The 27,143-nt window shown below is 33.4% G+C and overlaps 2 protein-coding genes and 2 long non-coding RNA genes across 4 annotated transcripts in view; 3 read left to right on the top strand and 1 right to left on the bottom strand.

The window, feature by feature from the left end:
• LOC120430070 (E3 ubiquitin-protein ligase UBR1) overlaps nt 1–27,143 on the top strand; it is a 97,260-nt gene that overhangs the window by 29,158 nt on the left and 40,959 nt on the right. The window lies entirely within an intron of this gene.
• Nucleotides 37–6,832, top strand: LOC128092530 (uncharacterized). Its single transcript, XR_008211841.1, has 3 exons — nt 37–3,706; nt 3,763–3,920; nt 5,863–6,832. It is a non-coding gene; the product is annotated as an uncharacterized LOC128092530 (long non-coding RNA).
• LOC120430072 (uncharacterized) lies at nt 11,885–12,634 on the bottom strand. Its single transcript, XM_039595164.2, has one exon. The coding sequence runs from the start codon at nt 12,632–12,634 to the stop codon at nt 11,885–11,887; it is 750 nt and encodes a 249-aa protein (XP_039451098.1).
• LOC128092531 (uncharacterized) lies at nt 17,429–22,236 on the top strand. The gene is made up of 2 exons (XR_008211842.1): nt 17,429–21,380; nt 21,453–22,236. It is a non-coding gene; the product is annotated as an uncharacterized LOC128092531 (long non-coding RNA).

Raw genomic sequence — 27,143 nt, 5'->3', positions numbered from 1 at the left:
TGCATAAACTACTATTATGCAATTTTATAGTTTTTTTTGTATTTAAACTTTTTTGTCTCCCCCCCCCCCTCCCCCCCCCAAGTTGGGCCGAAAAATCAAGGGGCAAAAAATTATTTTTTTCAAAAAACTTCAATATTTTAATGCAAATTTAAGTGCAATGAGCTGAAATCACTTTAAAATGCATTCCCTTGCGTTCAGAATCATGTTAAGCATGTTCGGGTTAATTTTTTTATATAAAATTTCGTTTATTTATGCTTTTATCTTAAAATTAGGGTGAATTTTATATTCTAAATTAGAAAAAAAACTAAGTTTGCCAATAGTGAATTTAATAACCTAAATTTGAAAAGTTAATAAAAAAAATTCTTGAATTTTTGAAAATTTTCGATCTTTAGTATCGCAAAATGGTTTTTTTTTTTCGTTGAAATTTTTGAAGATTACATTACATTTTTGGAAGACTAATGATTGTAAAACAACTTAAGTAGTGTAAAATGCATTTTAAAACACTTTTCGCATTCAAATGTTGAGAGTATGGCTTGTTAAATTTATATCATGTTGGCAAAATACTATTACTCGTGAAAAAAGTATCGATTTTTATTATATGATGCGACCACCTGTTCCGATTGTTTGTCAACAAAGCTGCAGCTGGATAGTGAGACGAGTTGGGGGGGGGGGGGGAGGTTTTGAGATTTGTAATCCCGTATCTGACCCGCCGCCTATTTCGTCGGTTGTTTCCAATGACAGAGTCCAGTTAGGAACTGATCATACAATACTTCGTAAACAATATATGAGCGATTGTCGAGAAACACATATTATTTGAATTTCATCGCTTTAGCAAAAACATTATGAATCAAGGGTGTATCCCATTTGGCATAAAGCCATTTGGCATAATGCCGTTTGGCATAACGCCGTTTGGCATAATGCCGTTTGGCATAATGGACGTTTGGCATAGCGGTCATTTGGCATAATGGCCATTTGGCATAATGGTCATTTGGCATAATGATATTAAATTTTCAAAATTATGTCAATTCCATAGACTGGGATCAATCGGCACTACAGTTTGAATGAGGACAGCAGTTTTTAGTACATTTTAAAAGCTTAACATTTAGAAAACGATGCACTTTTTTGAATGTTATAGAATTTATAACACTTCTTCAGTTCTTCAGGCAGCTTGCTTGCCCACTGAGAATTTTGGCTCGAGCCATGAGTCGATCTGGTTCGAGATCGAGCCCGAATCGAGTCGAGGCTCAAGCAAAATTCTCAGTGGGTGGTTACATGAGAGTAGGCTGCCTCAATATTTTCTGCAGTAGCAGCAAGTGCTGGCCGAAGAGCTTAAAGAAAAAGTTGAAGTTTTCAGCGGTGGTGTTATAAAATCTGTAACATTCTTAATATTTGACGGATCTTGGCACACTCTTCGGTTCCTTGGTTGTTCCTGGGTTGCTCCCTGGAACACGAACTATGAGGTCAAATTCAATAATCAATAAGGGACTAAAAACTCAAAACCAAAACGCACCGATTATACGGGTTTAAATCCCATTTAAATTTCAAAGTCAAAGCGCCAGGTCCTGTCACAATCAATCAAGCTCATATTTGGGATTCGGGCTTTGTGCATCTAGGGAATCATGACCTGAAATGAACGCAAAATTCGCTCATTTTGTTACATCCTACCAATATATACTCATTCATATTACAGGGTAAATATTAATTGAATATTTTATCAGCAAGTGGCGCTACTTCCATTCAAATATACACAAAACTGAGATTTTTATTTGAAATGTAAACACGAATGTAAAGCATTCCACTTTGTCATATACGTAGAAACATATTCACCGTCTTCAGCTTTGGATCTAACCCAAAAAAGCTGCGGGTCATTTTTTTCTGAACTTTCAACTGCTGACTCAAGGTTTATATTTCCTTTAAAGAAGGGGACACTTTGTAGACTTGTGACAACTGCTGACAAAAGTTGAATTTTCTTCATTAAAAAGGGAATAATGCGCTTCAGCGGTGGTCACAACTCAAGCGAGTTTTCCCTTCCTTTAAAAATATTCACCTATATCAGCAGTCAAGGAGTTTTCCCTTCTTTAAAGAAGGGAAAATTCAACTTGTATCAGCAGTCAAGAGATTTTTCCCTTCTTTAAAGAAGGGAAAGTTCAACTCATGTTAGTAGTTATCTCAAATCAAAGAAAGTTTTCACTTCTCAAAGAAAGGTAAATTCAACTTGTGTCAGCAGTCAAGAAAATTTTCCCTTCTTGACTGGAGAGAAAATTCAAACATATAGGGATAATTCAACTCGTGTTAGTAGTTATCACAAGTACAGATAATTTTCCATTATTTAAAGAAGAAAAATTCAACTTGTGTCAGTAGTCATCACAAGTCAGTGAGTTTTTTTTTCCTTCTACTACTAACACGAGTTGAATTATCCCTATATGTTTGAATTTTCTCTCCATTAAAGAAGGGAAAATTTTCTTGACTTGTGATAACTGCTGACACAAGTTGAATTTACATTTCTTCAAAGAAGCAAAAACTTTCTTTGATTTGAGATAACTACTAACATGAGTTGAATTTTCCTTTCTTAAAAGAAGGGAAAACTCTCTTGACTGCTGATATGGGTGAATATTTTTTGAAAAGAAGGGAAAACTCGCTTGAGTTGTGACCACAATTGAAGCCCATTTTCCCCTGTTTAATGAAGAAAATTCAGTTTTAGAAGGAAAATTCAAAATTTTTTAACACAGAAAATAAATGATGGTAATATTCATCAGGAAATGGTGCCAGATTTTGAGTAAAAAAAAAAGATTAATTTTACATCAGAAATTGGTAAATATTCATCAGTTTCTGATAAATATTCATCAGGTTCACATGTTTAAAAAAAAAATTAGGTAATATTACTCAAAAAGAGGTGATATTCAACCAACCAAATTTTCAACTTTCCAAAATTCAACTTTGATTCTGTGCAGTTGTCGCAAGCTTAGAAAGTGTCCCTTTCTTTAAAGGAAGTATTTACCTTCATAAATGTCGAACATATTTGGCTCAATCTAGGGGTCAATGGCTTAAAATAGCCCTGGGAACAATATTCAGCATGTGGAGCAACGTTTTGAACAAACGTTTCAAGTTCTGGGCACCCATACACAGAAAAAAAATGATGGTAATATTCATCAGGAAATGGTGACAGATTTTGTGTCGAAAAAAATGTCTAATATTACATCAGGAATTGATGAATATTCATCAGTTTTTGATGAATATTCATCAGGTTCACATTTTTACACATTTTTTATGTAATATTACTCAAAAAAGCGGGAATATTCAACCTACCAAATTTTCAACCTTCCAAAATTAATTTTTTTTTGCTGTGTAGCCAGCAGTTTTTAAATAATCTTAAGGAAAGAAAAAAATCAGCTTTCGCCGGCAGTTATCACAACCTCCCTGTTTGAAAAATGTCGCACGTCGTACGAGCTGTCGCGCGGTTTTGATTTTACCGTTTCGATATCGATTGGTCGAAAGGACGACAAACGGACGACAAACACTCGACATGCCCGACATTGTTTTTTCCATCGATTTTCCTTCAATTTGACGTCACGATTTTCATCGACGCAGTTTGACAGTTCTCTTCAGTTGGTCTTGCTTGGACTTGATCAAATCAGAGAAACTTTGAACCGAATCGAACCAGTTTACGTTGTTGAAAAGTTTCGTGTGGATTTTGGCCGGTTGATTGGTAAGTAGCGTTGCTTTTTTGCGATCGACTTTATCACAGCAATATTTATATTCCAGATTTCCTGATTTCGGCCTTCGTGGTGGAGGTGGAGGAGAACGGGTCACATCGTTGCTCCGGCGGGCCATGCCGGAAGACGGGAAGGGGAGCACCCAGTCTGTGATCGAGGAAGCGGATTGGTGTTTATTGGGAGGTGGCGATGCGTGGTTTTTATACGGTAAGTTGTGTTTTTGAAACGATAGAGGGGGTGTGCATCCCATTAGGACGACGGAAAATAAGTGAGGACGAAGAAAGTGTGCGGGGGGGTTGTACTGGAGAATTAAAAACCTGAAACCATCACAAATTTTAAACAATAATATTCAATTTTTTCAATTCTGAATCTTTTCAATTCCACAATTAAAATTTTCTAAGATTTTAATAAATATAAAATAATACAATTAAAAGGTATGGTTTCGTTCAAAAATATGATAAAAATTCAAAATATATAAAAATTATAAAAATATTTCTATTCAATTCAATTCTGTTTATTTCTTTGGTTATCTTGGTTATCTTTTAACAATACACTCAAACCCCGATGGTTTAACACCAACTGTTGTCAATCGAACGAGGTCACTTTTTAGTTTGACACCCATTTTATACGAAGTTCACACACACTGCCAAACATTTGTTTTGATAGTGTGCGTGAGCCCCATGTTAAAAGTGACAGTTTGTCACTTTTTAGTTTGACTTTGAAAACATGAAAATAAAATTATAAAATTATAAAATTATAAAATTATAAAATTATAAAATTATAAAATTATAAAATTATAAAATTATAAAATTATAAAATTATAAAATTATAAAATTATAAAATTATAAAATTATAAAATTATAAAATTATAAAATTATAAAATTATAAAATTATAAAATTATAAAATTATAAAATTATAAAATTATAAAATTATAAAATTATAAAATTATAAAATTATAAAATTATAAAATTATAAAATTATAAAATTATAAAATTATAAAATTATAAAATTATAAAATTATAAAATTATAAAATTATAAAATTATAAAATTATAAAATTATAAAATTATAAAATTATAAAATTATAAAATTATAAAATTATAAAATTATAAAATTATAAAATTATAAAATTATAAAATTATAAAATTATAAAATTATAAAATTATAAAATTATAAAATTATAAAATTATAAAATTATAAAATTATAAAATTATAAAATTATAAAATTATAAAATTATAAAATTATAAAATTATAAAATTATAAAATTATAAAATTATAAAATTATAAAATTATAAAATTATAAAATTATAAAATTATAAAATTATAAAATTATAAAATTATAAAATTATAAAATTATAAAATTATAAAATTATAAAATTATAAAATTATAAAATTATAAAATTATAAAATTATAAAATTATAAAATTATAAAATTATAAAATTATAAAATTATAAAATTATAAAATTATAAAATTATAAAATTATAAAATTATAAAATTATAAAATTATAAAATTATAAAATTATAAAATTATAGAATTATAAAATTATAAAATTATAAAATTATAAAATTATAAAATTATAAAATTATAAAATTATAAAATTATAAAATTATGAAGTTATAAAATTATAAAATTATAAAATTATAAATTCAAAAATTTTAAAATTTTAAAATATTTAGATTCTACAAATCACATACTCTTATATTTTCAAATTGTATTATTCTTAAAATTCTTGATATTTTCAAAACTCTTTTTAAAATATCAAAGATTTTATTTAATTTTAAAATTATTCAGATATTTTAAATTTTAACGAAACATTAAAACATTTCAAAATTGCTTAAAAATTTTAAAGTTCATTGCTTTTTTAGCAAGGACTTCAGAGTCCCAAGAAACACATGCACTTTAAATTTAAAAAAAAAACAAAATCCTCCATACAAATTTTTGATAAAAAATCAACATGCGATGTTGATGTTGACTTATCTGAAATTAAAAATGTTTGAATTTTTTTGTTGTTTTTTTTTCCTATTTTTTTCCTAAAAATTTACAAGTTTAAATTGACCATTTTTTTTATTTTACATTGAAAGTTAAATTTTAAATTTTTAGTTATGTTTTTGGATGATTTAGCCGAATGACGTAATCTTTTTTCAGGTAACCAAAAATATTCCAATCGAATCCTGCTGACAACCCAGCGTTTCCGTATTGTCCCACGGAACGGAAGCTGTAACGATTGCAAAAACACCTGCACTGGAAGTGCGTAAACCAACGTTGTCCCGTAGGCCATCAATCTGTGGGAATTAAATGGAAGCGCCGCTCCAGTGCCGTATCTACACGCTGGTGTCGACTCCAAAAGACGGCTGACAAAGTCCGGCCAAGATGCCGAAGCGACGAGATGAGCTGAAAGGCCAACCGGAAGACAACGCCAAAAACCACGTGAAGATCGCGACACACAACAAGAAAAATTAATGAATGTTTGTGAAATCGAGTGAAAAAGATTAATTAACAGAAAAAATACATCTAAAAATAATTTAAAATATTTTTTCTTGTATTTTTACTGCAACATAACCTAAAAAACAGCACACGACAAAGGCACGACAACCTAAATAACAAAACCGTGCGACGTCGGTCGAATGTCGTACGACAATGTCGAACAATTTCGATGATCGATCGCACGACAAATACGACATTTTGGTGCAAAAACGTATGACATTCGTGCGAAAGTCGCACGACATTGTCGTGCGACGTCGTACGATTGCACGGACGACAAACGACGGACGTCCGACGGACTTTTCAGTCAGGGCTAATATGGTCTTCTTAAAGCAATTCCATTATTAACTTTATTTTGAAATACTAACATCATTATGCCAAATGACCATTATGCCAAATGGCCATTATGCCAAATGACCGTTATGCCAAACGTCCATTATGCCAAACGGCATTATGCCAAACGGCGTTATGCCAAACGGCATTATGCCAAATGGCATTATGCCAAATGGGATACACCCATGAATCAATATCGTGACATGAAATTTAATTTTATAAAAAATACGTATTTTCAACAAGCACCTACAATGCAAAAATATCGAAAAAAGGTATGAATAAATCGTGGAAGAGGGGGGGGGGGGATGAGGAAGGCTGGGGGTTCAACTCATTCTGCATCACGTTTCCCTACACGTTGTCTCCAGTTTCGCATTAAGCGCCACAAAACAGCCTGAAAAATGTCACGGACACTCTCCTACTCACATTTGAGTTGAGCTGTGTTTTGCAAATTAGAGTTCACTTCTTATCGGAGTTGTTATGTTTCAAAATTATCGGTATTCTAGAATAGCCGTGTTTGTAACTCCGACAACTTTGACAAACCATTTGATTCAAAATATGTTTTCATTTCCGAAGAAAGTTTAAAAATTGTAAATGCGCATGAAAGTGTGAAAATTCGTTATTCAAATTGAAATTCGTAGCAAAAATCATCAACAACTACATAAATATCATCATTTTCGAGAAAAAACGGCCAACAAAAATATGTGCAGCAGTGACCCGCCGGAAAAAAAATCGTGCAAGCAGCTGGCAACAAATTTTGCCCGTAAAAATGCACCGACGTCCCTTCACCAGTCCCGTGAAGAAGTTTCATCTACCGTTGGTGCCCCTCTACCGTGGTGCATGCCGGAATCCGTCGGTATCAGAATTCAAAGGAGTTTCTGATCGAAAGTTGCCGTTCCAGTGGTGGTTTGTGAATATGCCCAGAACATCAAAATCGATTCGCGCCCGTTAACTTTTGGTAAGCTTACCTTCTCGGTCTATTTGCTGTGTTTCACGCCAAGCGTTCCAGAAGGACATCCTGCTGTATCCAAGACAAACGCGTAAAATGGGGTCGGGTTCCAAATTCTGTTCCCTTTTTGCCTTCCGACTTCCGGCATCAATTTTGAAAATTGTTTCCTCCACCGTTTATTTGCAGCGGAACCAGCCACAAGTGGTTTAACTATGAATGACGGGATGTTTGTGTCCTAAATTGTAAATTAAAACACAATTTATTACCATTATAGGGAACTAAGTTTGAATACTTACGTTTTTCTTAAGTTGAACCATTTCATAAACGACACTTCTAGAGTTTTTTTTGATTAGGTCCTATAAACATATGGAAGAGAATAGTTTATTGGTCCTTTTCAAAAAAAAACTCTGGACTTAAACAACAAACATAACACGACTTTTTTTGGTTAAGTCCTAAACAAATGTAAACATTGAGTCTATCCCTTTCACACCTTACGTCAATATCCATCGGAGTAAGCGGAATACACTCAATGTTTACATTTGTTTTTAAGACCTAATAAAAAAAGTCTAGAATATGCTTCCTGCGATTGATTTGAAGTTATTCCATTCGGCATCCATTGTTTTCCAATAGTCTCGGATTACCTCGATTACCTGCATCCAGCATAACGTTTTCCAAGTTTGTTTTTCCGTAAAATCGAGCACTTAATCCAAAACAGCTCTAAATTGATGCGCGCTAAACTTTCACAACATTGCACTGATTTTCGTCACTTGTTTGAGCTGTCATTTTCGAAATATGGTTTTGAATGAAATTTAAATGCTCTATTAGTTTACATTGACAAAATTTCAATTCAATTCAATTCAATTCTTTATTTATACATGTAGAGTAAGGACTGCTCCTTTTAAATTACTACAATCAGAGTTCAAGAGTGTGTAGTTCTTCTTATTATTATATGGCTTTGCCAAACTTAATCACTACCAGCGCTTGTTAATTTCTCATGCCCAACCAATTTATGCATTCTTTTCGAAACTCGATCGGAGAACGAATATTTTTAATAACGACAGGAAGTTGATTCCAATTAGCAACGCCCCTAACAAAAAAGCTTTCATTGTAATGTGATGATCTGTGCTGTGGTATTATGTAATTTCTAGTACGTATACTGCGAGAAATTTGGAGTTTTTCTGCTAAATATCTAGGGGTAGAGGTATTTATAATTTTAAATAAAGTAAAACAGGACCTAAGCTTATAAAAGTTATTAAATGAACAACCAAGTAGATTATGCTGAAGGTGTGAAACCCTAGCATATCTTGATAGATTAAAGATGTAACGTACGCACGCGTTTAAGGCAACACGTAATTTATTTATAGAGTTAGCAGCAGCATTAAGAAAAAGTGCATCGCCATAGATAAAATGTGGAAGTAAAAGAGATTTAAACAGTCTAAGCTTTGTTTGTACCGGCAACATGCTAGAAGTGATTTTCAAATGCCTAAGGCCGTTGTAAATTTTTCTACATTGTCCGTTTATATGGCAATCCCATTCTAGATTATTTTTCATTATTATTCCAAGATTTAATGCACTAGTAACATATTCAATGATATTTTGTCCAAGAAAAATTACAGGTAAAGAAGAGACTCATTTGTTCCGAGAAATGAACATAACTTTGGTCTTAGAAGAATTGATTGGCAAAAAATTACGGGTAGACCAGCGGAGAATTTCACACAAATCTTAATTTAAAAGCCGTGCCATTTCAGTAACGGTGAGAGAATTTGAGGCTAAATACAGTTGAACATCGTCTGCAAAAATGTGAATCATACAATTCTTAAGAACGGATGGTAGATCGTTTATAAAAAGGGAAAATAAAATTGGACCAAGAATTGAACCTTGCGGTACACCAGAAATTATATCAACAGGGCTAGACAATGTGAAATTAGAAAAAACAGACTGAGTTCTTCCGGTTAAATAAGACTGAATTAATTTTGCTGCTTCAATAGAAAAGTTATATTTTAACGATAATTTATTGATTAATTTAGAGTGAGAAACACGATCAAAAGCTTTGGAAAAATCTATAAACAATAAAAACGCAACTCCTTTGCGATCTATTATTTTTAATAAATCATCATGTACTTTAAGTAAGGCTGTAGTTGTACTATGTTTAGATCTGAATCCTGACTGAAATTCATGTAAATAATCAAAATTATTCAGATAAGTTTGTATTTGAATTTTCAAAATTTTCTCAAAAACTTTAGAAAGAGCAGGCAAAATACTAATTGGGCGTAAATTATCTAAAGCAAGACTTCTCGGTTTCTTTTTAACTGGAATAATTTTTGCTGACTTCCAAGCTCTTGGGAATTTAGATGTTGAGATGGCTAAATTGAAAATATACGTTATTTTATCTACAACTAAAGGTAATATCAGCTTAATAAATTTAAGAGGTATTTGGTCAAGACCGATTGCGTCAGACTTAACAGAACTAAGTGCTAAAATAACATCAACTGTTTCTACTGTTGAGAATTTGAATCCATTATTATTAGGCAGCAAGGTACGAGGAGAGGAATTATCTTGTGTAAAATTAGAACTAAAATAGTCATTTATTTCATTGTTAGAATTCAAAAATTTCTCTGTTCGCGGTTGTTTACTTTTGACATTAATGACTTTGAGTTTTTTCCATAAAGTTTTACTTGTTTCTGTAGTGTTTATCTGGTTAGAAACGTATTTTGACTTGGCAATATTAATTAAATTAGTAACCCTATTCCGAAGCATCTTAAACTCATCAAACCTTAAGGTACTTCTATCCGCTTTCCATAAACCATTTCAATCATAGCTTTATTAATATCGTTGTTAAACCATGGATTTTGTTTTGGCATATATTTACACAAAGGAACGAATTTTTCGAAAAGTTTTTTAATATTAACATTAAAAACATCAAGTGCAATTTCAGGATCTGTAATTGAATACAAGAGATCCCAATTAATAGAAGCCACAGCATGATCTAAAGCTGGCAAATTAATTTTGTTATAATTCCTAAATAAATTGTAGGTTTTTGTATTTGAAGTATTTAGATTTAAAGTTGAGAATATTATGTCATGTCTTGAGAAACAGGAAGCAGAAACTTGGTTAAATTTAAGAACAAAATTTGGATCATTTGTTAAGAGAAGATCAATCATTGAACTACCTCCATAATGAAAATGTGTAGATAGTGTATTTATGCAATTTAATCCATATGTGTCAGTAACATTTGGATTGTCTGTATGAGCACATGATTTTCTGATGTCTGTATTGAAATCACCTATAAGTATAATTTTATTGTAATTTAAGGAATGATCAGCTAATTTTTGAGAGAGAACAGTTGAACAATCAACTCTTGGAGGATTATAAAAAAACACCAAGTAAAACTTTTTCTCCAGCGATTTCAATTTCAAGAATCATAAATTCAGTTATATTATTGGCATCATTTTTAGAACATGACAAAATTTTACAGTGTATGTCTGTTTTAAAATACACACAAATACCACCTCCACGAGTTTGCTGGTTCCTATCATGTCTAATCAATTCGTAACCATCAATGGATATCAATTCGTCTTCAATCTTATCTGTAAGCCAAGTTTCAGTTACACAAATAATGTTTGCTTTACTATTAGTAAAACATAGCTTAAATTCTTCAAGCTTGCTCAAACTTCTCGCACATAAACTTTGGATATTCAAATGACATATGTTGAGCTTATCAGATTCCATTGCACAGTTCATCACAATACGTGGGATGGACGCGTTTTGATTTGCATTCGGGGCTAAGCCATTACTAGCCAACATCGCGAACAAATGACGGGAAAGGTGAAGAATGCATACAAAGGGTTGGCATTATGAAATTAACAGAGCAAAACAATAAAGAGTGATCGTTTATCATACTTCTTAGATTTTCAAGCCAATTATAAAAACTTTTATCGAAATGTGTGTTTCACGAAGAATAGCATCAAAAAGAATAGGGTAGAATAGAGAAGAGTAGGTAGAAAGGATAGACAGAAATATTACTTAAAAGCAGTCCTCAGCAGGTCAGAATTGCAAAGACCATCGCAAGCGGCAGCAGAGTCCAACAGCAACAACATCTACAGCATCCGAAACAGCAACAGCATTCACAGCCCTCCAGCAGCATTCCCAGCACTCCAGCAGCATTCCCACTCCAGCAGCATTCCCACTCCAGCAGCATTCCCAGCACTCCAGCAGTCAGTACACCACGTTCACCAGAAGACTTTTAGGAAGGAAGGAGTCACGGACTAACTAAGGATAGGAGTCAAGGATTAACTTAGAAGGAAGATGAATAACTTGTTCAGGAAGGGTTTAACTTTCAGGAAGGACTGAAACACCGGGATCAAGGAAAGGAATCATGGATGTTGTGGGAAGGAAAAGAGGGCGTTTTCAAGGAAAGGGTTTGTTGGCCAGCTGCTCCACAGAATGTACTGGCCGAGCTTCATCCTCCGCGCGGTCCTTCACTTGCACGAATCCGTCCTTGGTGAAGACACTGTGCAGTTTGCCGTCCTTTTTCATTTTGAGAGCACTCCCTTTGATCGATCTAGCGAGTTCTGTCAGATTCTCGTTCAGGTAGATCCGCTTGTTGACAGAAAAACCCAGGTGTGACAACGACAGGTTACGCGACGAGAGATATCGTCGGTAAAATTCATCTCGTGCTGCTCTGAAGGTAAACTGAAGCAGCAAAGGGGGAGCAGTACCATCAGCGATTGGAAGGCGAGCCAGCCTTTTCGTGTAAATCAAAGGACGATCTTGATCACTGTAGCCCAAAGCAAGCGAGACGCTCCTGACGTAGTTAGAGATGTTTTCTGAAGACTGATAGGGCACACCAGACAGCAGCAGATCATTCAGTTTCCCGCAGACGAGGATCCGTTCATAGTTGAGGCTGACGTTGTCCCGGGTCTTGGTTAGATCAGCAGACAGCTTGTTGACATTGTTGGAGCACTCGGTTTTGAACTGCTGCATGTCTTCGCGAAGAACGGCAAACTCTGACTGTAGATCCGACTTACAGTTTTCAATCCTCGCGTTGGTTTGCTCGAACATCGTTTTCATTCGAGAAAAGAGCTCATCCAGAGATTGCACAGGCTCTTCCTCCGGGTCCGATTTGGTCAAGTCTTCCCTCGATCGCTTGAAGCTCATCGTAGGTTTTGTTTTGGTTCTGATGGCAGTAGTATGTGTAACAGCGAGTGAACCGTGGAATGAACCGTGAGTGCCACTATACGATTTCAGCAGCAAAATGGCGTGGCCTGGGATGGAATGTATGACTCGTTTCAGCAAAACTTTATCGCCTTGTAATTCCTCAGCTAGTTGACGAACTGCGCGTACTCCATGGACATCGGCTGCAGCACACGGGACTTTACAACTCCAAACTTCGATAAAGTCGGCAAATCGGTTGAAACACGGTTAAATCTTCGTCTGAATCACAGGCAATAAAAGTCACTCTTTATCTGAGTACATCCCAGAGAAATCATCATCATCAAATCAAATTTACATCAAAAACAACTTTACAAGCTTTTCCAAGTTTCAAATTTAGGATTTTTCAGATTCAAAATTTTCATTTCAGTGAGATTTATGCATTACATTGAATCTCATTTTACGATAAGGTCGTTTAAATGCAATACAACGTTTTACAACGAATTTCAAAATTACATTGAGCTTGTTTACGTTTAAAACATGGTTTCAGTGTTGGGTAAATTTACATTTTTTTTCTGTGAAAAAAAATCCGGTAAATTTACATCATTTATGATGTACCAAAAGTGCACGTCATTAATGATGCTAATTTACAACAACTTCATCTGAAATTTACATGTCTTCCGACGTAAATCTGCCGAACAAACAGCGCTTTCAAAACATGTAAATTTCCGATGAAAATGATGTAAATCTACCGAAGCCGATTTTTTTTTACTCCGTTGAATTTTAAATCCGATGTAAATTTCAAATGCTTTTGTAGCCAAATGTTGTTTGAAAATCGTTCTCTTGTTTGATTATCTAATCGATTGAAGAACTGAACTTTATTGAAACAGTTCTTATAATCGTTCAGAAATAAACAAATGAAAATAATTCCAAACTACAATTGACGAAAAGCTTTCAGAAAAGCATCAGATTTCAAATTCAACGGAAACGAAACTAAAACGAAACTATTGGCACTACGCCCCCCGGGGCATGGCCTTCCTCTAACGTGGGATTTCTGCTCCAGCGCCTCTGACGAGACAGGAGAAACCGGGACCGACGTTTTACTTCACCATCCGATAGAAGCTCAGTGGATAAGGCGGGAATCGAACCCGCGACTCATAGCATCATCGGGATCGGCAGCCGAAGCCGCTACCCCTGCGCCACGAGACCCACCAATTCAACGGAGTAATATGAAATTATACTAAACGCAAAAAAGTTACCTTAATGCTCTTATAATTTGTGACTTTAGCTCTGCGGAATTGACTTGAAAATCAAAAGCATTCAATACTTACAGCTATGCAGATCCAAACCTCGAACAAATGTTGAAACTGCCAACTAGCGAAGACGGCGGACATTGACGACCTTCTGCAGTGTTTCGTCGTCATGCAGCATTTCGACATTTAATTCGGCATCCTGCGCCAGAATGAGGCACCTGAGGACCGGGACCTGCAACATAAATACAAAATTAGTTCTGCAATTTATTCTGATGTTTAAAAATTTGTCCCACCTGCCTCGTCCATTCAAGAAACTGCAATTGATAGTGATTAAGGTGTCCGTAGGCGGAAGATTTTTGGTCGGAGAGCAAGTGGTCGCAAAGCAATCCAGCGTTGCCACTGGGCACGGTGGGTGCTTGCGAAGTCCCACCCTGAAACAAGAATTTGACGTCCTCAGCTGCAGCCAGATCCAGACTCGTGTAATTGGCGATCAGAACCGTCCGATATCCAGATGGTCGAACGACGAAGCAAGCTGATCAGTCATCCCTTGTCATGTGCGTTTAAGTCAGCACCATTCTCCACCACATATTCCACCACCAAGTAGTTAAGACCAGCTGATAAGAAATGAAAGGAGATTAGTTACTAAATTTAAGCATTCATTCAATCAACCGAGATCATCTGAAGGACGCAAATTCATGTTGCAACCATGCACTTTCCTGTAGTTGATGTTGTCGACTGACACTTACCGCGATTCCTTAAAGTAGGGTGAATTGCCCGTAGCAGGTTCGGTTTTCGATTGCCAACTTTGCACCAGGTCCAGCACCGTCGGTTTGTCTTGTAACTTACGCGCTGCGCTACATGGAAGAAAGCAGTTTTAACACAGGTACCTCATTTACGAGCAGATTCTTACCTTGATCAACGATTAACGAGTTTTGGGTTTGCCTTTGGCGGAAGCCTCGTGCAGTGAAGTACACTTCAACCCTTGTTCCACCAGCAGTTCCGTAATCTCGTAGTACGTAGATGCTCGGGATGAACCACTCGTAATGGGTGTGAGACCTGCGTCTTAGAGTACAGCTGCGGTCGGAGTCCACCTTGAACTGGTACACGCCGTAAACGTCCAGAATTTCGAACTTGGTCTCGTAGCGTCCTCCACCGATCGGCTTCAGCATGGTCCGGATTGACGGATCGATGCTCACAAACTTCAGCTGGATGTCAGCAACCACGAATGGCTGCCACAAGCCGCTTTCGGCGAGCGATTCGATCGTGTGATGATACTCCTATACTCCTTGAACGGGACTTCCGGAATGTACGAGTACGCGCTGCTGTCCGAATCGATTGAATTTTCCGGCTCCGAAGACAATAATTCACCCCGGCGCTGGAACTTCCCGCCACCAGCACCTTTCCACCGTTGTCCACAAAGTCCGTGATGGCTTCGACGTGATCTGCCAAACTCCTCCACCGTCACGCAAATAGAATCGAGTTCTTGAACAGAAACGCATCGTTGGAAATCTTGTTTTTGTTTAAGGCTGATACGCAGATGGGAAGGAACGCAAAACTCCATACAAAAAAACGCCCAAGAAACGGTCAAGGAAAGGGTCACGAAAAGATTTTTCTTAAGCGGTACGCAGCTGAAAAGTAACAGAAACGGAAAGATTGCGTTTGACGTTTCTTCGCGCGGTGCTTGTTTGTAATATGTTTTGATGAAAAAATCAAAGAATTGTCATTTTCTTTTTTGAATGCGACTGATAATTACAAACGTTTAAATAATTTTGTATTGGATATAATAATATTTAAAATTCCCGCCGAATCTCAAAATGCAGAATATTGAAATATAAAGGACAGATTTAGATTGTTGGTCGAAATGGAGTAAAAAAAGAAGTTGTCTTTATAGATGTCGGCCATCGTGTCACCAACTATTTATTGCTAGTACCAACCAGTACTCTGTATTACGAGTCCCCTGCGCTGTCTGATTGATCCACACTCGCGGGACCAAAATGAAGTAAATCAGAGTGAAATTAAACTTGACAATAATCATACAAATATCTATGTTCTTACTGAAAATGCAATAATAATCTGAAATTTCGAAATCCAACCTAACAACAAATTCAAAAATATGAAATATCAAACATTTCAGAAATTTCAAATAACATTTTTTTTTAAATAATAAAGAAAATTTCAACAAAAATCTGAAATTTGGAAATAAAAAATAAAAAATATGCAGAATTGAATAATAATTTTAATATTAAAGTTTTTATAAATTCAATAGCTCAAAAATGTTAAAACTCGGAACGAATGTACAAGTCGAAATTTCAAAAGTTTTAAAAATCGGAAACATAGGAATTCGTAATTACAAATTTACGAAAACCTCGAAATTATAACAATCAAAAACTCTATTTCTTCCAAAATTAAAAAAATCTAGAATGAAAAATTAAGAATTTAAGAATTTAAGAATTTAAGAATTTAAGAATTTAAGAATTTAAGAATTTAAGAATTTAAGAATTTAAGAATTTAAGAATTTAAGAATTTAAGAATTTAAGAATTTAAGAATTTAAGAATTTAAGAATTTAAGAATTTAAGAATTTAAGAATTTAAGAATTTAAGAATTTAAGAATTTAAGAATTTAAGAATTTAAGAATTTAAGAATTTAAGAATTTAAGAATTTTAAGAATTTAAGAATTTAAGAATTTAAGAATTTAAGAATTTAAGAATTTAAGAATTTAAGAATTTAAGAATTTAAGAATTTAAGAATTTAAGAATTTAAGAATTTAAGAATTTAAGAATTTAAGAATTTAAGAATTTAAGAATTTAAGAATTTAAGAATTTAAGAATTTAAGAATTTAAGAATTTAAGAATTTAAGAATTTAAGAATTTAAGAATTTAAGAATTTAAGAATTTAAGAATTTAAGAATTTAAGAATTTAAGAATTTAAGAATTTAAGAATTTAAGAATTTAAGAATTTAAGAATTTAAGAATTTAAGAATTTAAGAATTTAAGAATTTAAGAATTTAAGAATTTAAGAATTTAAGAATTTAAGAATTTAAGAATTTAAGAATTTAAGAATTTAAGAATTTAAGAATTTAAGAATTTAAGAATTTAAGAATTTAAGAATTTAAGAATTTAAGAATTTAAGAATTTAAGAATTTAAGAATTTAAGAATTTAAGAATTTAAGAATTTAAGAATTTAAGAATTTAAGAATTTAAGAATTTAAGAATTTAAGAATTTAAGAATTTAAGAATTTAAGAATTTAAGAATTTAAGAATTTAAGAATTTAAGAATTTAAGAATTTAAGAATTTAAGAATTTAAGAATTTAAGAATTTAAGAATTTAAGAATTTAAGAATTTAAGAATTTAAGAATTTAAGAATTTAAGAATTTAAGAATTTAAGAATTTAAGAATTTAAGAATTTAAGAATTTAAGAATTTAAGAATTTAAGAATTTAAGAATTTAAGAATTTAAGAATTTAAGAATTTAAGAATTTAAGAATTTAAGAATTTAAGAATTTAAGAATTTAAGAATTTAAGAATTTAAGAATTTAAGAATTTAAGAATTTAAGAATTTAAGAATTTAAGAATTTAAGAATTTAAGAATTTAAGAATTTAAGAATTTAAGAATTTAAGAATTTAAGAATTTAAGAATTTAAGAATTTAAGAATTTAAGAATTTAAGAATTTAAGAATTGAGGAATTGAGGAATTTAAGAATTTAAGAATCTAAGAATTTAAGAATTCAGAAAAAAAAAATAAACATTTGTTCCCAATTTGTACCAGCCTTATTTAATAATTTCCAAATTTCCTGACTTCCTAATTTCCTAGTTTCCGAATATCCTATTTTCCTTATTTCCTAATTTCTGTATTTCCAAATTTCCTAATTTCTTAACTTCCTTACTTCCTAAACTCCTAATTTCCTAGTTTCCTAATTTCCTAACTTCCTAATTTCCTGATTTCCTAATTTCCTAATTTCCTAATTTCCTAACTTCCTAATGTCCTTACTTCCTAATTTCCTAACTTCCTAACTACTTTAGCTTCCTAATTTCCTAGTTTCCTGATATGCTAATTTCCCAATTTCCTAACTTCCTCACTTCTTAATATCCTAATTTCCTTATTTAATTTCCTAATTTCCTTATTTAATTTCCTAAGGAATACTTCCTAATTTCAAATTCCCTGGAGATGGAACCACACGTTGCCGTCGTTTCAGGGCTATTTGCCAAGATGGTTTCCGATGTTGATATATATCACACATTTATTTTATATTTATATACTTGTGTTGATAGAAATCACAGCTTTTATAATATGTAAAATTACAAGATATTGAAATTGTTTATTCGAGTCTCAATATTCTTGTTCGTAAAATCTGTTAGAAACAGGTTTAAAACTGTTTGATAATGGGGAGGAATAGTTAGTTTTTTTGTAACTTTTTCTAGGTTGTTTAATAATTCCAGACTTCAGTTATGTGTAAGCCAGTTTAGTAATCCTATCAGAATTTCTGATTTCAATTGAAGTGGTATACTAACCATTCTGAATTGTCCAAAAATCCATAGAGTCTCGATCAATCAATAATGAAATGATATCGGACAAAATTCGTTAATCTGTTGAACTAACGGATTTCGGATTATGGTTGTATCGATCATTGTTGCGAATCGAGGATCTACTGGAGTTTTGACGATCAAATAGAGCCTAACATTTCAAAAGGACACACAGGTGTGAACAGGATTGTGTCTCTTTCACTCAAATTACATAAGATATATGATAGGGATACACTCTTGTTTGCAGAGCTTGTGTGCCCTTATGAAATGGAAGGCACGAAATAGTCGTCTTAACAACGAGTGTTCAACTTGTAAAATATGAACGTTTCATTAATGTTTATTGTTTTTGGAAGCAGCATGACAGGTTTTAAAAATAGGCAAAGAAATGTTTGGCTTTGTAATTAAAATTTCGGGGATTTGAGATTCAAGTTACTTTCAGACAGTTTAGTTGAGGTTGTTGTTTCAAGTTAGTTAGTTTTTCTGAAATGAATAATTGGACATAAATGATTAGTTAAATTAAAGTTAGTTGCAGTGTACGACAAGACTACTGACGGACGCGACAGGACGGGGTCCAGAAAAAATGCCCTTGAAAGTTAGTTTTCATCTTTTATTTTCCAGTTAATTTATTTGATTACCTTTAGATTTGAAATACATCATAGGTTCCCTTTGTATAAATCTCAATTGAGTTTTTGATTGAATCATAATTTCAGATTTCCTATATTCAGTTTTAAAGTTAGATTAACGTAACTGCTCAAGTCATCCAAGTTCTTACTACTCACACCTACACTAATTTTCTTTCACCTTCCCCCTCCCGATCCCCTATATCTTCCGGTGGTGTTCATTTGGTATGCAATACTAGTTCGGCCACTACCCTTTTTTCCTCAAGAAACCGGACTTGGACTGACTTGAGGCCGCGTCCCCCACCTTGCTCCGTAAAACGAAAACGAAAACGAAAACGAATACTTCCTAATTTCAAATTTCCTAATTTCCAAATTTCCTAATTCCCTGCTTTCCTATATTTTTTTAATTTCCTTATTTCATAATTACATAATTTTTGAATTTCCTTATTTCATAATTACATAATTTTTTAATTTCCTTATTTCATAATTACATATTTTTTTAATTATAGTTTTTCTAGTTTAAGAATTTAAGAATTTCGAATTTTCTGTTTTTTTTTAAGGAAATGTTCAATTATTGATTTCTTAATTTTGTTTATAATTGTTGTTAAAAGTTCTTGAATAAACATTTATAATCTACTTAATTATAACTTTTGAATATTTTTAATCTTTTTATTTTTTCCTCGAAAGAACCTCAAGCGCGCACACCGTCAATCGCGCTCATACCGAACTGTCAACTTTTCTTGGGGGGGTCACGAAAAGAACACGCAACATTTCTTGACCGCGTTCCTTCCGATCAGCATACCGTACTTTACTTTGAATTGACAACTAAACTCGAAATCAATGACCTGTCAGGTGGTAGAGGTGGTAGACTGGTCGTACAATTTCAAGGGGTTTTTCGGAGTTTGGTGTAATCAAAATTGGGTAGGAGAGCGACTGTACTCTGGAGCAACATTTGAAAGGGCGGTATGACATTGTTCATACCGCCTCTTTCAAACGTTGTTCCAGTTATTTTAACTTCAGTAGTGTAGTAATTGGTTTACTCCGATTTCACTTGTAGTGTTCGAAAAAAAAAATCATTAAATAAAATTCACAAGTCGAAAGAGTTCCAATTCAAGCAATACAACGTTACCAGAAGGATGGACTGTTTGTATAAAATTCAACTTTGGCCCGTTACATGTTTTGCTTGAATTATTTGTATATATTTTTTCAAGTGGCATTCTCCTAAATGAATCAATTCTTACTATTTTTAAGCTTTGTTCCCGAGCTTCATACAGTTTATGAAAATGAAATAAATTTAAATAAATATGTACGACTTTGTTTTGATATAATATCCAATACAGTAATCCAAAGGAAGGAAGCTCATCTTATAAACAAATAAGTATTTCGATCGGGTTTCAATCAATTTCTGAGTAATCGGTTTAAAAATTGCTTGATATCCAGGTTTTTAAGCGAAGATGGCGTTCGAATAGTGAACGCCCGAAATGTCAAAATCGCGCAGTAGCACCAACATTAGAAAAAAAATGTGGCTGTCATGCCATGGCACACTTGTTTTGTAATGTTGGTACCACTGCGTGATTTTGACATTTCGGGCGTTCACCATTCGAACGCCATCTTCGCTTAAAAACCTCGATAGTGCAAATATGTCTTTAAAATGCTCCCAAAACAAAGTTAAGTCGTGATAGCGGATAAAACCAGCCTGCATGACCCACTAAGCTATTTTGCATTTTACTTTTGAACGAACAACAAACGTTATTAAGCATTATTATTTAAGTCCAGTTCTTTTTTTTTAAGTACTATAAACATATGAAACACAATAGCTTATTGGACCTTTAAAAAAAAATCTAGAAGTATTGGTTCAGATGGCCGTAAAATAAAAATAAAATTAAGAAAAAGAAGATTTCTAACAAATAAAAATAAATTTGAAAAAAAAGAAAAATCAGGCCGATTAAAACACATCTAATCTAATTCGTCTATTTCTAGCAAAACAATGTAAATGAGCCTATGTCGAAGTGTAAACAATGAGTCTATCCTGTTCATTCATAATGTAAACATCATCTGGCGACTTTGGTCCATTTACATTGTTTGGCTTGATTTATTCCTTACAGTATGCATACTCAATTTTGAGTAAATGCTTATTTCGGAGACTCCCTTTTTGCATGCCAAATTTTGCGTGCAAACTCCGAAAAAAATTGATTTGTTTGTAAACATATTTTGTTTGCGTTTCAAAACTGTCATTACTGTCATTAGTGTTGCGAATTTTCGAATACAAAAAAACTTCTTTCCATCTAATTTAAAAGTTTAATATAGTTTGCTTAAAAATTGTCGAGAGTTTACTTGCTGGTAGCGTAACAATCGATAGTAAGTAAATTTAATCAATATCAATATTTACCTGTTGTTTCCCAAGAAATTAAGTCGGGCAATCTTACGCAGGAAAGTTGTACTGATTCAACCCGGGATGTAGTCAAAAGCTTTTCCACGGTGGAGCTCCTTTTGTTGCCAACTACGACCAACTTGCGGACAATCTTTATTTGATTTCCAAGCTGCTCACCGAATTGGATTCAACACAGATGGAGAACAAGCCACATTCAGCAGAAAGTGCCCGGCCCCCAGCAAGTGTACTTCAACATCTGGATATATTTTTTTTGCAAAATTGAAAGGTGAGTGTGGCTTGTAAACACAGTTTTTTTTAAACAGAGTTGCAGAATCATTTTCTGCAGACGTCTGGTCTAGTGCTGACAAATTTTGTTTCAAGATTGAAATAATTTTCATTCTACAAATAATTCCGCAGTAAATTTTCAACAGGGCGAATCCTTTGATGTATACAAACAGCCTGTCCCCCTCTTACTCAACGTAAATGTCACTAGAGCAAGTGGGATAGACTGTTTGTTTACATCCGAGGTTTCGCGCTTTTGTAACTTACGGAACTACGGAATTCTAAAAACATAAGCAAACCAAACATGTTGCCGGATAAGTTTACGGATAAGATCCGGCCAAGAATTTGTATGATTTACCGGGAAGTCGAAAAAATTGCAACAAATACCCAACTTCGAACAACAAAAAACATACAAACTAATCGTTTACCAGTCGAAAAAGAACTTGCCAGCAAAACTACGAGTACGGTTGTTTTGTTTTGACCCAATCTATAGTTTCCCTGAAAATCAACAGCACACAAAATATAAATCCAACATTAACTTGTGATGACGATTCTTCAAAACACTTCCATTTCACTACGCACCAAACATTACATTGAATCAATTTTGTTTTTTCCCCTTCAGCTGTCATTCGCAAAGCAACCTTGAAATTTAACTATACATGATTTTAGCGTTTACATTTCAACTAAATTTACATCTGAATTAAATTTACATGTTTTTCATTTTTCAAATTTTCCATTTTTCAGAGGTTGAGGGTTCATTTACATTTGATACACGCATTACGTTGAATCTCATTTTACATGAAGGTCCTTTAAATGCAATACAACACTTTACATTGGTTTTCAAATTTACATTGAGCATGTTTACGTATGAAACATGGTTTCAGTGTTGGGTAAATTTACATTTTTTTTCTGTGTAGGGCTTTAGTACCCAATTTACATCATTTATGATGTACCAAAAGTGCACGTCATTAATGATGCTAATTTACATAATTGATGTAAATTTGTAAATTTAAGTGTCACATTGTAAATTTAAGTGTCATCCGACGTAATCGTGCGGAACAAACGTTGCTCAGAAACATGTAAATTTCCGATGAAAATAACGTAAATTTACCCAAAGCAAAAAAAAAAAATTGGCTCCACTGAATCCAAAATCCGATGTAAATTTTATACGCTTTTATGAATTATTGTTTAGAAAACAATATTTTTGATCAAAAAAACTAAAAATCAAAACATAATACCGTAAAACGGGGTGACTTTGATAGCCGGGGTTACTTTGATAGGTTCGCAATTTTTCAGCAAAATGAAGAGTACAATTAAAATACTTACGGAAAGGTTTAGAATCATACTGACTATGGTAAGAAAGTATTCAAAGTACCTCAAGAAGAACTGTTCTAAAAAATTTGAAAAGTTTAAAAAGTTAGGTTACTATAGTTAGGAAAATATTGATGAAAGTCATCATTTTTAACTTTAACAAAGTGTCATGATTTTCTCAATGAACATGATTTTGAATCGGAAAACGGAATGCATTTTCGGATTCCTTGGACAATTTTCCACTAGGAGAAGGTTAAGTAAGTTTGTAAATAATAAATAATATGTGTTTTTGAAACACAATTTAAAAAAATCTCCATATTTATAAGCAATTTCAGTTGTACAAATTTCATGTAAAATGTGAAAACTTGTGATTGCTTCTAATTCAGTATAAAATGCAATATAAATCGATAATTTTATAAACAAAACTAGTTTTAATAAATATCAGGCAAAATTCCGACTTTTCAACAATTGTACCTAAAATTTATATGTATTTTGTTAAAAAGCTTATAAACTTAGTTAACTAAATATAAACATTGATTTTTTTTTCTGAAAAACTATATCAGCTACTTTAGTGATGGTACATTTAACGTACAAATAAAGTTTGAACATCCTAAATATGATTTCAACCAGAAAAACTATGACTATCAAAGTCACCCCGGAATTTAAACTAAGAATTTTTAACGTAACTATTTTTCTAAACACTATTGAAAAAACTTTTTTTTTCCAAAATAGTGCATGGACTTTGTGTGGCCTACCCCAGTACATGTTTTAAAAATAATAATCTTGAGAAAAACCTTACCTGTTGGAAAATATTCCAAAAACAAATTGAAATCCTATCAAAGTCACCCCGGTTTACGGTACTTGACTTTTAAGAACAAAGCGTTTAAATATTGTATCGGAATCCAGATTCAGTGGAGCTTGGTTTTATTTTTGTATTATCGTTTCATTAGCTCAGCTTATTGAAGGGCCGGTCCAAAAACTTCTACGTTACTTAAGGCACTAAGGACATATTACAAACTAATCGGAGGTTTTAAGTTTAGAGTTTTAATTGTTATCCAACTGTGTGTTCTTAACAATTGATAAACAAATTTATCACAATGAAATCCGCAAATCACGATCCGACAAAGGAATTCAATTTAGTTTTTCAGAAATAATGGTTTTTGATATTATCTTGTTAGTTTTTAACGAGAATATGTAACCGATGGGTTCCAATTCGATCATTATCTGCCCAAATATGAAATATTTTGTTTTTTTTTTTTTATAGACTAAGTACATTACATCTCTTTTCGCTATAAAATTTGATTTGCTTGCGTACCGATATCGCAGCCCACTTCACTTCAGGTTCATTTCCAATGCATGAGAGTGAGTTGAGCAACAGATCTTAGATTTAAAAGGGCAGTTCATTATTACCAATAATCACTAATTGGTTGGTAAATCATGATTCGACTAGAAAATCATGTATTAAACTAACATATTAGAATTAAGGCCTCTTAGCTAATGGTTAGGATTACTAACAAAGACGCGCCGCTCTCATGCACAACCACTAGGTGTAGGGAGTTAGGTTGTTGCGGCGTTCTAGTATGGCGAGATTGGGAAATTCAAACTTTGCGTTTGGACTTCGCAACGCATAAGATGACCAGCAGAATCTATGGGAGAGAGAGAAGTGGACCCGCTGGGACAGACTACCTCGGAGAGCGGAGGATATAAAAGGGCCCCGAAGCCCTACACTCGTCCTCTTTTGCTATCTAATAGCCGACACTAGTACGATCCAGATTGTGGTTCCTCGAACGAGTTAATTAACCGCGTGTGCGAGTTGAATTAACAAAAAGTTAAAATCAGGCGTTTTCACGAAATCCACCCGAGTGGATAGTGTGTTGGGAAGGTCAGCGGGGAGTGTCCGAGTACACATAAAGCGCGCGTTTCGATCCGGAAGATCACCTGGTGAGAGCTAGAGGGCCGATTCCGACGCGTATGCCTGATTTAAAATAAGTTTAAGCGGCCTCCCACACCAAATAATTGGATCATTTGGATCCACCCCGAAGAACTAAAGTGCGCGAGTGATACCGAAAATCTAGTGTCACCGTTCGAGGCCGTCAAGACCATCCATCAACATATGGTCCCACAATCCTGGAAACCCTTGTTCTCACTAGTGAGAATGCCCCGCTGACCATAGTCACGGTCGTCGACGAGAAACCCAGGTATGTCTGTTCCCCCTTGACTTGCTTGCTCTCTCTACAATTCCCTCATCCCGGCCTTCAGCTATCCGGTCGTGTATCGCGACCTGCAGAAGGGCCCCAACCGCGGGACGGCCCCAACGTGCATGCCATCGTGGGATTGTTCGCGCTCCGTTTTGTTCCAGCTAAAATAAACCCCAAACGTGTTAAATTCTCTTTTTTTGAATCTTTAATTTAGATTAGTTTTAGTTTTAAGTGCATAACCGTCGAAAAATCACTAAAGTTTCTGCTTAAAAGTTAAGTACACTCAACCCCCGGTGGTTGGTCACTTTTTCGTTTGACACTTTTTTAGTTTGTACCCCATTGGTTGGTCAAAGTCAAACTAAAAAGTGACGAACTGTCACTTTTTACAAGGAGCTCACGTACACTACCAAAACAAACGTTTAGTGTGTGTGAACTCCGTGTAAACGGGGTGTCAAACTAAAAAGTGACCACGTTCGTTTGACAACAGTTGGTGTCAAACCACCGGGGTTTGAGTGTAAAGTGCTTTTGAATAAACCGTGCATGTGTGATCGTTAATTTTGCCTTTTCTATTTGCCGCACACGAGAGAGAAGACAATTGTGAGGTTGATAATGATCGGATAAAATTATCGTTCGTTCGCCAAGAATTGCCCTGAGAAGTAGCTAGCCGTGCAACTTAGCTTCTGTTGCTCATAATTAGAATCCTTTTCCCCAAAAACTATATTTTCTACAAAGTACCAGCTAGTCTGTCGTTACAAATATAAATTACAAATATAAATATATTTCCATGGAAATAATTATTTTCTAATAAAACAATTCGAATATTTGAGAAATTTGATGAAAATTCAAAATAAATCAAATAAACTCAAATAGCAGCTGCCCGTTGACATCACAGACAATTGTACCAATAGAAAAGTGTGTTTATGTTGTCTGTGAACAATGTACAACACATGTACCAACTTGTACTTGCATGGAAATAATTATTTTCTAATAAAACAATTCGAATATTTGAGAAATTTGATGAAAATTCAAAATAAATCAAATAAACTCAAATAGCAGCTGCCCGTTGACATCACAGACAATTGTACCAATAGAAAAGTGTGTTTCTGTTGTCTGTGAACAATGTAGAACACATGTACCAACTTGTACTTGCATGGAAATAATTATTTTCTAATAAAACAATTCGAATATTTGAGAAATTTGATGAAAATTCAAAATAAATCAAATAAACTCAAATAGCAGCTGCCCGTTGACATCACAGACAATTGTACCAATAGAAAAGTGTGTTTATGTTGTCTGTGAACAATGTACAACACATGTACCAACTTGTACTTGCATGGAAATAATTATTTTCTAATAAAACAATTCGAATATTTGAGAAATTTGATGAAAATTCAAAATAAATCAAATAAACTCAAATAGCAGCTGCCCGTTGACATCACAGACAACTATACCAATAGAAAAACGTGTTTCTGTTGTCTGTGAACAATGTACAACACATGTACCAACTTGTACTTGCATAGAAATGATTATTTTCTAATAAAACAATTCGAATATTTGAGAAATTTAATGAAAATTCAAAATAAATCAAATAAACTCAAATAGCAGCTGCCCGTTGTTATCACAGAAAATTATACCAATAGAAAAGTGTGTTTCTGTTGTCTGTGAACAATGTACAACACATGTACCAACTTGTACTTGCATGGAAATAATTATTTTCTAATAAAACAATTCGAATATTTGAGAAATTTGATGAAAATTCAAAATAAATCAAATAAACTCAAATAGCAGCTGCCCGTTGACATCACAGACAATTGTACCAATAGAAAAGTGTGTTTCTGTTGTCTGTGAACAATGTACAACACATTTACCAACTTGTACTTGCATGGAAATAATTATTTTCTAATAAAACAATTCGAATATTTGAGAAATTTGATGAAAATTCAAAATAAATCAAATAAA

This window comes from Culex pipiens, chromosome 1 (assembly GCF_016801865.2).
Source record: "Culex pipiens pallens isolate TS chromosome 1, TS_CPP_V2, whole genome shotgun sequence".
NCBI lineage: Eukaryota > Metazoa > Arthropoda > Insecta > Diptera > Culicidae > Culex > Culex pipiens.
Note: the sequence above shows the minus strand (reverse complement) of the source record. Positions and strands in the feature narration are given on the sequence as shown.

What these genes read in the sequence shown, in the direction of transcription:
- LOC120430072 (XM_039595164.2), bottom strand. Translation starts at nt 12,634, where the DNA reads ATGAGCTTCAAGCGATCGAGGGAAGACTTGACCAAATCGGACCCGGAG.